The sequence below is a fragment of the Schistocerca americana genome, chromosome 3 (genome assembly GCF_021461395.2).
Source record: "Schistocerca americana isolate TAMUIC-IGC-003095 chromosome 3, iqSchAmer2.1, whole genome shotgun sequence".
Lineage (NCBI taxonomy): Eukaryota > Metazoa > Arthropoda > Insecta > Orthoptera > Acrididae > Schistocerca > Schistocerca americana.
Window position 1 is genome coordinate 932,143,406 of NC_060121.1, and position 14,110 is coordinate 932,157,515.

Sequence of the window (14,110 nt, forward strand, 5' to 3'; positions counted from 1 at the left end):
CATTAGCCCCTAGAACTTAGAACTAGTTAAACCTAACTAACCTAAGGACATCACACACATCCATGCCCGAGGCAGGATTCGAACCTGCGACCGTAGCGGTCTCGCTGTTCCAGACTGCAGCGCCTAGAACCGCACGGCCACTTCGGCCGGCACCAGCAGAAGAGTTAAAGACTGGAGTCCGGTACGGACGCACATATAAAACTGCAATGTGTGATTGAATGCCTCAGTGCTCAAGAAATTGCACCGACTGAAATCCATCGATGCTTGCTAAAGGTGTATGGAGGCTATAAAATAGATGTGAGCAAAGTGAGGCGATGGGTGTGGCATTTTCAAGATGGTGAAAAGTGTGTGCCTGACAAGCCACACCCAGTCAACCCTCCACAGCTGTCACCCCTTGCAATGAAGCGTGCCATGATCAACTCATCCATTCTGTTCGGTGGATAAGAACCAGAGAGTTGTGTGCAAAACTGACTGTCAGCTGTAATGTCTCGGAAACAACATTGGCACAGCTTCGTTATCACAAACTCTATGCGAGATAGGTCCTGCGTATGCCCACAGAAGAACAAAAAAACTCATGAAATGGAAATTTAATGGGACCTGCTGGACCAATATGAAGCTGAATGTGACAGTTTTCTGAACAGCATCGTCACCGGAGATGAGGCGTGGTGTGACCACTATGAGCTGGAATCCAAAAAGACAGTCCATGGAATGGTGACGTGAATTCTCCTCCGAAGAAGAGATCCAAGATACAGCCGTCTGCTGGCAAAATGGTGAACTGTGTCTTCTGGGATAGCCACAGTGTGGTTATTTTGGATGCCCTGGAGCCTTAAGAAACTGTCAATTCAGCAAAGATGACACTGACTAAGCTGAAAACTTGAATTTCCAGAGTGAGGCCGGAGAAAGAGACCAACTTTCACCAGCAACATGATAATGCCAGATCCCACACCAGTTTTGCAACCACCCAACTCATTGCAAAATAGAAGTCTTACCACATCCACCGTGTGGTCCCGATTTAGCGTCTCCAGACTTCCATCTCTTTGGGTCTCTGAAAGGTGGACTACGTGGCGAATGTTTTCGAGACTCGGATGCTGTTGGCAAGACTATAGGGGAGCGGTTTTAGCCTCAGCTGATTCAGATTTTTACAAGTGCGCCATGCAGGCTCTGGTTCGGCATTGGCAAAAGTGCATAACAGAAGTGGTGACAATGTGGAAAAATGACACACTGTATTTGAAATATTGCTCTATTTAGCTGTGCTGTTGTGATTTATGTACCTCCTGTAGTTTCCATGAATAAATACAGAAGGTTTTTCTTCCGTATGGACCCTCGCATTATTTATATGGATTTATACTGGTCTTTGTGCTGTGTCACATGCAATATCTAAAGTAGTTGTTCACATGACAGTGTGTTGAACCAACAGGAACAATTATGATTATCGTTAAGTTCTTGTTCAAATTAAAATTATGTAATTACTCCATATATTAAAAATTTTCATGTTTAACGTTATTTTATTATGGAGTATCCTGTCAATTCTTGGAGGAACATAGATACATTGATAATTTGAACACAACATGTTAATGTTCCACAATAATATTAGTTCATTTTAAACTAACAGCCAGTTATTATTCCTCTCACCATTACATAATAAGTTTGTTATAACTGTTGCACACCAACATTTCGTAGACATCTTTCCCCTCCCTTTATTTGGTCTGTTCATCACATTCACCAGTTTGTCCATATGGCAGAGCAGCCTGTGCCATTACTCACTTGTAGAACTTTCTGTTTTATACACTCACAGTTTTAATATTTGAATATACTGTAATGTAAGATTAATTTGCTTCACTGGTTCACGGGTGCCGCATTGGATAATGTTGTGGAAGCTGCACAATATTTCAACAAGACAGCTGCTCATCATCTTCACATGCTTACTGACGTGTTGCCGCAATCACTCGCCAATATATATGCTAATTCGATAGAAAAGTGCATGCCCAAGGGGTGGGGCTACAATGTCATCATAGACAAATCACAGAGCATGGTGACATCCAGTGCCCCATCAGAGAAACAGGCCACAGTCATCGCATTCGCGACATGGGAAGAGTGCGGCTGCAAATAGTGGCCCAGAGAGCGCACGCAAGTATACTTTCGGCACCCAATTTAAGTATGGGACTTTGATTCTGTGTCTGTGTTGACTCATATTTGCTTGTCTGCGGCCGACAGTGTCTTAGTACTGCCAATGCTAGTTCCCCTGCCATGCTGAGTTGAAATTGCAAGGGTCTATTGATCAGGTCATTAGTTACACAAATTTCAACTGCTTCTCTAATGATGGAGTTCCAGTACGTGGAAGCAGATGAAAGGATCTTTGTCTTTCTGTAGTTCATGCTATGTCCTGTGTCAAGGCAGTGTTCAGTCACAGCAGACTTTTCTAGCTGACCCAGTCTGGTCTTTTCAGACCTAGGTTGACATTAAAATAACCCAACATAGATTGCACTTGCACTGGAGGGCAGAAGACATTTTCATTTGATGTTTTTTGAACAGCCTGCTAATCTTAAATGTCACGCCACCAACATATGGTAGAAAAACTGTCCTAGAGGAGTTCTCCACTTCTATTGGCTGTTCTTGAGCTTTAGTGCATGGAGATTTAAAAGAATTATGGATCTATAATCAGAGTACCCGTTTTGTACAAACATAGAGCAAAGATGACCAAACGCTGCTGGTAAGCCCTCTGCATCTGAGATAATTCTAGTCCTATGGACGAGAGTCCATAACACGCCACTGAATTGAGATTGGTGATGGCAGCTCGCAGCTCGGAAATATAGATAAGTGAGAATCGATTTGCAAAATGCACTGTGATCGAAGGAACCATCTTCTTTCCTGTGAACCAAGACATCAAGGAACGGGAAGTCTCCATTTCCATGGTGAAGCAAACGCTGGGTAGGAGGGAGTTAAGGTGTTCCAGAAATGCACCAAGCGTTGTTGCTCCGTGTGACCAAACTACAAAAGTGTTGTCCACATATCTCCAGAAACACTTAGGTATCAACACTGCTTTTTCCCCGAAGTCTTCCATGAAAAGGTTAGCTACTATGGGAGACAAAGAGCTCCCATGGCAACATCATCAGTCTGCTCAAAATACTGTTCATTAAATAAAAATGAAGTATAGGTAAGTACAGGTTTGAATAAATATAAAATGTCCTCCTCCAACTTAGTTCCTGTACATTGTAATGAATCCACCAAAGGTACTCGTGTGAACAAAAAGACCACATCAAAACTCACTAATACATCAGGTGATTCGAGGTACAAAGTGTTCAGTTGTTGTATAACATCATCTACGTTTTATATATAAAAACAAAGATGAGGTGACTTACCGAACAAAAGCGCTGGCAGGTCGATAGACACACAAACAAACAAACACAAACACACACACAAAATTCAAGCTTTCGCAACAAACTGTTGCCTCATCAGGAAAGAGGGAAGGAGAGGGGAAGACGAAAGGAAGTGGGTTTTAAGGGAGAGGGTAAGGAGTCATTCCAATCCCGGGAGCGGAAAGACTTACCTTAGGGGGAAAAAAGGACAGGTATACACATATTTAAATATGTCTGCTTGTGTCTGTATGTGTGGATGGATATGTGCGTGTGTGCGAGTGTATACCTGTCCTTTGAATTTTGTGTGTGTGTTTGTGTTTGTTTGTGTGTCTATCGACCTGCCAGCGCTTTTGTTCGGTAAGTCACCTCATCTTTGTTTTTATATATAATTTTTCCCACGTGGAATGTTTCCTTCCATTATATTGATATCATCTACGTTTTGAATGTTATGTTCACCTTTTCCAACTTGTGGGCTTAGAAGTGAAGCGAGATGTTTTATTATGTATTATGTTGGGGCTCCTAAATCGCTCACGAAGGGATGAAGTGGATCCTCTTCCTAACGGATCTTAGGCAGCCCATAAAGCAGTGGTGGAACTGACACTTGTACTCTTAAGCTCTTTTTAAGATGTTCAGGAAACTGGCCGGATTTTAGGAGAACGGATGCCTCCCATTGTACTGCGTCAGTTGGATCCTTATGGAGATGGTGATATGCTGAGTACTGCAGTAAACCCATATTCTTGCCAAAATAAGATGTTGCGGGCGAAAGAATAGTAGCATTTCCTTTGTCAGCAGGTACAAATCACTATTTCTGTGTCTTCTCTTAAGAACTGGAGAGCTTTCCTTTCTTCAGTGCTGACATTCTGTTTCGGTGCGAACATTCTGGTTATGAGCCTGCAAGCTCTCGCCTTCAGTCTCACTCTGAAGTTTCAAGACACCTTGCTCAGTGGCACTGATAAAATCCTTGATAGGCAAGGTCTTTGGAGTGGGTGTAAAATTTAGTCCCTTTTCCAACACCGATATCCCAGTGTCACTCGGTAGTTTATCTGTGAAATTAAACATAGTATGTCTGCATGATTAACGGTCTTGTGATGAATAGTGTGTAAGGCGATGGAACTTGGAAGTTTGATACGCCATGGCCTGCTATGTGGTCGCTTTCAGACTGGACGTGACAGCAGGCCATGGCACAACGAACTTCCACGCTCCATCACCTTACATGCCAATCATCGCCAGAATGTAAACCACGTATATGTACTGTGTTTAATTTCACAGATAAACAACTGAGTCATGCTGTGATATCAGTGTTGGAAAAAGGACTAAATTTTCAAGTGAGACTGCTGAAGAAATAAGACAAGAGGCTTGCAGGCCCATAACCAGGATGTCCACACCAAAGCAGAAAGGAAAGCTCTCCATTCCTTAAGAGAAGACACAGAAATAGTGAATTTTACCTGCTAACAAGGGAAACGATACTGCTGTTTTGCCTGCAACATCTTATTTCGGCAAAATGATGTATTTACTACATGACTCAGCGTACTGCTATCTCCATAAGAATCCAACTGACACAGTATGACAGAAGACAACCGTACTGCTCAAATCCAGCCAGTTACCTGAACATCTTAAAAAGAGCTCGAGAGTACAAGCATCAGTTTCACCACTGCTTTATGTGCTGCCTACGATCCATAAGGAAGGGGATCCTCTTCGCCCCATCGTGAGCAATATGGGAGCCCCAACATGCTAGTTAGCAGAACATCTCACTTCTCTTCTATGCCCACTGGTGGGAAAATGTGAATACCATATTTGAAACTCAGAAGATGTTATACAATGACTGAAGACTTTGCGTTTCGATTCAATGTGATCTCTTTGTTCACATGAGTACCTTTGGCAAATTAATCATAAATTACAGAAACTAAGTTGGAGAAGGACATCTTACATCTGTTCAACAACGTGCCTACCTCAACTTACTTTTTATTTAATGAACAATATTTTGAGCAGATTGACGGCGTTGCTATGTGTAGCCTTTTGTCTCCATAGTAGCTAACCTTTTTATGGAAGACTTGGAGGAAAAAGCACTTCAGTCACTGTTGTTGAAACCTAAATGTTTCTGAAGATATGTGGACGACACTAACGTAATTTGGGCACATGGAGCACCAATGCTTCCTGCATTTCTGAAACACCGTAACTCCCTCCATCCCAGCATTTGCTTCACCACTGAAGTGGTGAAAAACGGAAACCTCCCAGTCCTAGATGTCTTGGTCCGCAGAAAAGAAGATGGTTCCTTCAATCACAGTGTGTTTTGCAAATCAACTCTCACTGACCGATATCAACGAGCTGCCATCTCCCATCTCAACACAGTAGCATGTTACGGACTCTCGTTCATAGGGCTAGAATTATCTCGGATGCAGGGAGCTTATCAGCAGAGCTTAGCAATCTTTGCTCTGTGTTTGTACAAAACGGGTACTTTGATTAACAGATTTGTAATCCATTAAAACCTGCATGCACTAAAGCTCAAGAACAACCAGAAGAAAGGGAGAACTCCACTAGGATAGTTTTTCTAGTGAAGGTTAATGACATGTCATTTAAGATTAGTAGGTTGTTCAAAGAACATCAAATAAAATGTGTCTTCTGCCCCCCAGCACAAGTGTAAACTATGCTGGGTTCTGTTAAAGTAACGTAGGTCTTAGGAGACCAGGGATATATAAAATCCCTTGCCAATGTGGGGAATCATACACTGGCCAGAAGTGTTGCACTGTTAAGGATAAAAGTCCTGAACATACAAAGTCAGACCAGATTGTGTCAGCTAGAAAAGTCTGCTGTGACTGAACACCGTCTTGACACAGGACACAGCATAAATTACAGAGAGACATAGATCCTTTCATGCACTTCCACGTACTGGGACTCCATCGTTACAGAAGCAGCCAAAATTCATTTAATTAACAACCTGATCAGTAGATACAGGCGATATGAGCTCAGGAAGGCATGGGAACTGGCATTGGCGATACTAAGGCACCGTCGGCCACAGATGAACAAATACAAGTCGACACAGATGGAGAAGCAAAGTGCCACAGTTGAAATGGGTGACAACAATACATGTACGATCCCTGGGCTACTATTTGCAGCCGCACTTTTCCTGCATTGCGAATGCAAAAACCGTGGCCCATTTCTCTAACAGGGGCACAGGATATCGCTGTGATCTATGATTCGTCTATGATGATGACATAGCCCCATCGCTCGGGGCCTGCACTTTTCTAGCGAGTTAGCTCGTGAACCAATGAAGCAGTTACTATATCGGGAAAGTCTCAAACAGCCCATAAGATTTATCTGTTCAGTGTCACTTTAGATATTACATCATGCTCATGTTTTGTGTCAATACAGTCATAAAATGTCACATACCTTTGTACAGCGTTCTTTGTGCAACCATGAATTCTTGCTGAGGTCATGTGGACTACCTGTTCAACATTAAGTTATCTGACAATTGCCTAAGAAGCCAAAAGCCAGTTCACAACGAACTAATAAATATTATTGTGGAACATTAATACATTGTATTCAAGTTATTAAAACATTATTTTACTTAAGCCAGTAACATTTAGCACCATTACAGCCAAAACTGAAATATGTTACTGATTAAACATTTAGAGGCACATTTAAATTGATCACTTACCTGTCACTCTGATCATCTTGTGGTACAACAGGAGGTGTGAGAAGACATTCCACAAGCACTGCTGCAGGTGTTGGTAACATATCATCAGCCATTTTCATGTGCCATAATCTAGATGAAAGGAAGGCAGGAGGAAAACAATTCCTTCCACAGATCACATTTTCAAACACTGGTGACAGTAGTAAGGATGAGAAACTGTCGTCACTACACTGCCTGCTCATGCTGCGCAAGAAGCATAAAAACTCTCTAGTCACTTCTGTTACTTTCGTTTTTTGAGAATTCTCTGATGTGATGAGAGATTTCATATGGTAAACTAATGACTCCCACACAACATTCAGCACTTCCTGTGCTTCTTTGTTTTTCCGGTATGCCACAATCAACACTGCAGAACATGCACAATAGAGGATCAGTGGGTGAAGCCGCAGAAACTGTGCTGGTGATTTAATTACAGCGACAGACAATTTTGGTGATTCAAACTGAAAATCATCTCTGCTCTCTGGTGCAGTAGGACACAAAACTTGTGCTAATCTATCAATGCAACCAGATCGAAAAATGTGGAAGTTTCTCTTCAGGCCAGAAAATGCATGTTTTCCATTGCCAGCAACAGAGCTGTTGCTAACAGAAAGATTGAAATGACTCAGATCAGTCTGATCAGGTATTCCAAAGTTGAATCTGAGAAATGCATTAAGAACTACACTGCAGTCATCACACAAAGGTGCTGCGCAGCAAACAAAGAACCAAAAAACCTCATGTTTCAAACGAATCAACTGTTCATTTTTGGTGTTGCTAATAACTAGTGGCTGTAGTAAAAGTTTCAGGTGCTTCTTAATATCTTGACCATTTGAAGCACACAACTTTTCAATTAGGTACTTCCAACATTTGAAAGCTGGAGCTCTGTCACTGCGTTTAAATGCTCTTTCTTCCACAGCAAGCATGCTGTTTGTCAACTGACTGTTCTGGTTTGACAGCAATTGATTTGCCAGAAGGTCCACCAGGAGGCACCATACGACTTCCCAGCTCGGTTCCACACGCTCAGGAGATTCAACAAGCTTTATTAGCTTAGGGCAGTAACTGAAAAAGTAAAAATTATTTTATTACTAAGGATATTTATAATATTTCCATAATAAATTTCTGTAAAATGACATGTAAAAAAAAAAAAAAATATTATATCAACAAACATATCAAAGTATGTTTTTGAATCTTACTACTTGTTCAGTGGAACACACACACACACACACACACACACACACACACACACACACACAGAGAGAGAGAGAGAGAGAGAGAGAGAGAGAGAGAGAGAGAGATTTCCTCCTCTGTACAGAAACAAGTCTTATTTCTCATAAATTATAAAAAGCAGCTTAACATCTTACGTTCTACCCATGTTGTGCAAATTCACATCTAAGGTAGTAACCACAGACTTGTTACTAACATCCTCATCAACAGTGAGTGATATTTCTGCTATAGGATTCAGTGATTAAAAAACCATTTTGAGAGAATTCAAGAGCCAATCGGCATAGTAAAACAATAAGGGTGAATGTAAAGTAAACAAGCAATAGAAAGTAACAGAAAGCTGAGTAAGTTGCAATGACGCTGAACAATGTGCAGAGCACACAAGTAGTTTCAAATGGAAACAACATCGCAAAAAGGTGCAGAAAAACACAAAGGTGGCTTTCATGAAAAGCATTTGTTGTACAACAGAAAAATACAAGACACTTTGAGGAAGAGGTACATTAGATGTTAAGAAGAAAATATTGACAAAAAAAGCAACAGATCTAACAGTCCTTTTGTTAGTTCTGATTTTCTTCCACAGAAAGATGTTCTCTTTTTCCATTCGCCTATTATTCTCATTATCTACAAACCACTTACTGGTTCATATCAACTTAATTAAGTTCACTAAAACTAGAAAATGGAGTAAATAGGGGATGAAATCAATGAAAATGCAATGACATGAAATAAAGTAAGTGAAAACTATTCAGAAATAATGAAACACTGTGTCACGTCTGGGTTTGAACTGAGAACTTTTATACTAATATATAAAACATTAACACTATCTAACCACAGCTCCAGGTCTAAGTGAAATTTTCATTGTCACTTGTGTTTCCTCCTATTACTTCCAAACATAAGAACTTTCCACGATGGGTATGAGGGAACAGCACCAGCGGTAGAATGGTTCTGATGGAGAACCAAGTCATCTGGACAAAATTGTCAAATGTACAGTAACACTATTTGTGTTTAATGTTAATACTTCCTACACCAGAAATTTGTAGCTTTACTGTGAAAAGCAGCCTCAGAGACTCTGTGACGTATCACATTCACCTTCCCTGGTTTTTGGTAGATTAGTCATGCGTATTGAAGTGAAGTCTAAAATGCGAATTTTTTTACACCTACCACCAAAGAATCTTATGCAGAAGTCATGAAGAGGGACGATTACCTGCACAGCACCTGATGCACCATTTCTGTTAAAGGCTTTACAGTTTGATGATACTTTGTTAGATGAAGTGTCACGTTTAGCACAGTACTATGAAGTCACACAAGTAGAGAAGGTTCGGCAGCTAGTGGTGACGTTGCAGCAGTACACAAACAACAGTGCATGGGTCCCTCGACATGTAAACAGTGGAAAAACTGTCTGTTAATCTATGCCACTGGACCTGCACTGTGATGCTTTCACACTTCCAGATAAATGCACTGCTATTCATTGAATCATACCTGGTTCTGGTTGCAATTGGCACGCAGTACTCAATAATCAAACAAAGCGACCTGTCTCGTGCATTAATTGCATTTCACTATGGACCTGTATAACATATGCCTTTACTACGACTAATTTTGTGTGTCCAACATATTTTAAAATTATGAAACTTTTGCAGTGAGCAGAAATCATACAACAAAACACTAATGGATGTTGATGTGCAAGATGTTACTTTTTTTATGGAGATGGTCCATTGCCTGGTCTTGCAACTGTGTGACCACTGTCTGCAGTTTTCCCTGCTTACTCCAATTTTGTAACGCTGAGACTTTGCTATATCCAACAGTATCATCCATGAACAGCTTCACTGAGCTTCTGACCTTATCCACCATATCATTGTACACATTATGAATAGAAATGGTGCTGCAATGCCTCATTGGGGTACACTAAAAGTCTCTGTCATCTAGTAAAAGACATTTGAGTTCTATCTACTAGGAAATCCTACATCTGATCGCAAAGTCAAATATTCCATACTCTCTTACACTGTTCACTGGGTGAAATTATGGAGGTGTATCTAATGTTTTCTGGAATTCAAACAACATAGCATCAAACTGCTATCTGCTGCTTTCTGGGTCTCTCAGGCAAACAGTGCGAACATTTGCACGAGACCACTGTTTGCAGAATCCATATTGTCTCCTATAGAGGAGATAAGCAGTCTTCACAAATTCTTTACATGTAAGCATGATGTGTGTTCAACAATTCTACAATAGACTGACATCAGAAATATAGGCTTGTAGTTACACATGTCCATCCAATGACCCTTCTGCAAAACAGGAATAATTTGTACTTTTTTCTAGTCATGTGAAAAGCTCTGTTGCTTCAGCATCCTATAACAGCTTACTGTTACAAGTGGAGCAAGTTCCTTCACAGAAGTAGAATCTTAGAACCACATTCAAGATATTCTTTGGGTTGTTAAAGGCATCTCCAATGCTTCTTGTTACCATCACATTTGCAGGAGTGAAACTTATGATTAAAAAACTTTTTGTAAGCATTGTGATTGATGGCTTTGTACAGTGACTTATTTTTCGTACCACTATCATAAAGAAAGTAGCTACTGCCTAAGACTGATGAATTACAGCTCCATACAAAGTTGAAGTAGAACTCAGATAAGCTTCCAACACGGTACCAGCTACCAACTTCATAAGTACTTCTCAAATTATCTTACAGTACATTCTATGTGGTGGGATATTACAGGTTTTCTCAGTGTGATTGAGGACTGGTGGTCTTCCAGGTATTCAATCAAATTGTTAAATCCATTTTATGTGCAATGTGGCTGATTCCGGTATGGTGCCTATCAAAAACCATACACACAGCCAGTGTACCATCTGTTGGCCAAAATGGTTAAACCATTTACATGCCATCAATATGCCCAAGGTTTGTACGAATTATCTAATTTTAGATTACACATTGTCGTCCCACCTCTTATGCCCAACTAACAGCACTAAAAGTACCAGACTCGAGCAAATGCATAACTTATGATGGTAGAATAATCCATAGATATACACAGACACTTGGGCGAGATATCTGGTTGTGGAATTCCTTCCAAACTGCCATACAACTATCAACTAAGCAACATTCAAGTACTTTGCTGCAGCTTGAAACTAAGAAAATATTACACTTGGGGTTATCAAATAATGGAGTTATGTAAGCAAGATGATATCAGTTGTTCAAATCTTTGTCACATATCAATCTAGGACTATCACTTGCACTTCACAATAAAATTTCTAAATATAGGCTTCAGAGCAAATGCTGTCACTAAAAAACAAGCAATGGTGGTTGGGAGAAATACAGGGTATCTGAATCTGTATATCAAAACTAACCCAGAAAAAAGAAAACACAATTCTAAATGGAATAATAAAAATGAACCGTCATTCAGCCAACTTGCGCAAGACATACTAGAAATTAATCTTAGAGGAATGAGTTTGACCTGCTTCCGGCTTATATCGCATATGTTTTTAACAAACAGGTTGATGGTGTGTCAAATGAAATTCTTTAACATGAAACCAGTTCACAGTCATATCTCGTACCACGGTAGAAAAATATTTGGGATAGATGGAGAGAATACTTTAACTCTATGGTGCATAGCAATTATAGCAATTCCCTTCTTTTTTTTTTTTTTTTTTTAAAAAAAAAAAAACCCTCACCTCACAAGCCTAACAAGAATTATGATTAGTTGTGGTAGTTTTCCATCTATTGAGGTCCAGTGTTGTTGTCGTTGTTGATTTGAGGTGAGTGGCACTCAACATCAAGGTCATCACTGCCCTGACAAAAGATCAGCATACCAATCTCATGGGTGGGGACGAAGGGCTGTCCCCACATATGAAGCAGTTTACAATGTATTAAAGTCTGCCTCCCTTCCCCACCAATTTAGGGATGAGGCCCGACAGTTCACAAACTTTCACCACTCTTTTATCACTGGAATTAGTGTCTGCGAAGATATGGGCAGATCTCCAACGAGACCGAGGGCTGCCCTAATATCAGTATATAGGGCACGTTGCCAAAACATGCTGAACTAAAAGTGGTGTGTCACAAACTTCACAGAGTGGTGGATCCTGCCGCTGGAGGAAGAAGCCATGTGCTAATGGGCTATGTACAATGCGCAGTCTGGTAAGCAGAACCTCCTTCCAGCGATATGGTAAGCAGAACCTCCTTCCAGCGATAAGGCCGACATGAAGTCTGCCATGCCTGTGTCGTCGATTTGAGTGACCCAGTTTGTTTTCCGTCACCTGCAACCATTCAGTCTCCCATCGATGGATGATGCGTCTGTGAGAAAATGAGATGATGGCATGCACCAGGATGGGACACTCATGCACAGCAACATCCCAACATGCTTCCTTGGCGGCTTTGTCAGCCATTTCGTTTCCCTGTATCCCGATGTGGCCAGGTATCCAGCAAAAGATCGCCACCTTGCCACAGTGTTGGAGCTGCTGCAAAGAGTCATGGATAAGCTGAATCAGCTGGTCTACTGGATGCACTTGGTGAAGTGCTTGCAGTGCACTAAGCGAGTCTGAACAGAAAAGAGACCTTGAACAGTGACGTCTGAATCCTCTCCAGTGCCATCAGAATGCCATATAATTCCGCATCATAATTTTTAAATTGTTCTGGAAGATGCACTGTAAAAACCCTATCAGGGAAAACAGCAGAACAACCAAGGACATTCTGTTGCTGGGATCTATCTGTTTAAACAATGATAAAACTGTGGTACGTACTTAAAATGGATGAAAACAAAGTTGTAAAAACATATTTTGGAGTCAAGTTTTCTTGTACTGTGTCAACCTTAAAATCACTTTGGGCCTCTGAAGATATCAAGGCCCATATTCTGGTGCACTGTCCCACTTTGATTGCTCAGCGACGAAATCTTGGGTTACCGGACCGTTGCTGCACATTTTATCTGACAATACCTCATTGTCTGATTTAGCTTTACATTTTATCTGTGAGGGTGGGTTTTATCATTTGATCTAAGTTTTAGGCGCATGTCCTTTGTCCCTCTGTGTCCTCCACCCTAGTGATTTTAGGGTGGAGGTTTTAATGTGTAGCAGAGTGGCTGGCTTTTCCTTTTTATTCTCGTGGTCGGCCAGCCACTGTAATCTGCTTTCTTGTTTTACTCTCTTCTGTTTCTAGCATCTCCCTGTTGTTTTCTTATCCTTTTTTATTCCTTTTAGTGTTTGTTGCCTTTCCGTCATTCTTGTGGATTTTCCTTTCTTTCTGTTTTTCGTTTTATGTCTCTTGTGTTTTATTCTCACACTTGTGGAATTGTCTTATTAGGAACAAGGGACCGATAACCTCGTAGTATGGTCTGGGGGTAATTCTGCGACGCAGAGGCTCGAGTCAAGTGCTTGGCAATCGCGTTTGTGTTGGTACATAACATGCCGTTTATGGTAACACCACGAAAACCTGTTGGGGTCTGGTACCCGAAAAGACGTTTGATCTTTGCCCAGACTAGGGAAGGTGATGTATGGCACCCAATGATCGAGACATGTCTCTCCCAACACTCCTGCTTTCGTCGTTTGATAAGTTGGCAAACGCGTGCACAGAGCCGTTTAAAGGCTATGAGGTGCTCCAGGGAAGGGTTCTGCTTGTGCTGCTATAGAGCTCACTAAAGCTCCTTAATTGCTTCAGCAACTTCCGGTGACCAACCCCACAAGGGGTTATGTGCATTAAAATCTCCCAGAAGTAGGAAAGGTTTAGGGAGTTGATCCATCAGTGAAATACATTCAGGGATACTGCACCATCTGGAGGAAGATGTTCATTGCATACAGTTATTTCTTGCATGTCCTTATTCTGACAACCACAGTTTCAAATGGGTTTGAAGAGGCACTGTGTCACTACAGACTGGGTTTAGGACACAAACGTAAA

General features: G+C 41.1%; 1 protein-coding gene across 1 annotated transcript in view; it reads right to left on the reverse strand.

The window, feature by feature from the left end:
- Positions 1-7,212: 7,212 nt before the first annotated feature.
- Positions 7,213-14,110, reverse strand: part of LOC124606550 — a 28,435-nt gene continuing 21,537 nt past the window's right edge. Inside the window, exons 4-5 of the mRNA XM_047138534.1 lie at positions 7,341-8,079; positions 7,213-7,230 (exon numbers count right to left, since the gene is read on the reverse strand). Coding sequence (XP_046994490.1) covers positions 7,213-7,230; positions 7,341-8,079 — 757 coding nt within the window. The remainder of the gene's footprint in view (positions 7,231-7,340; positions 8,080-14,110) is intronic.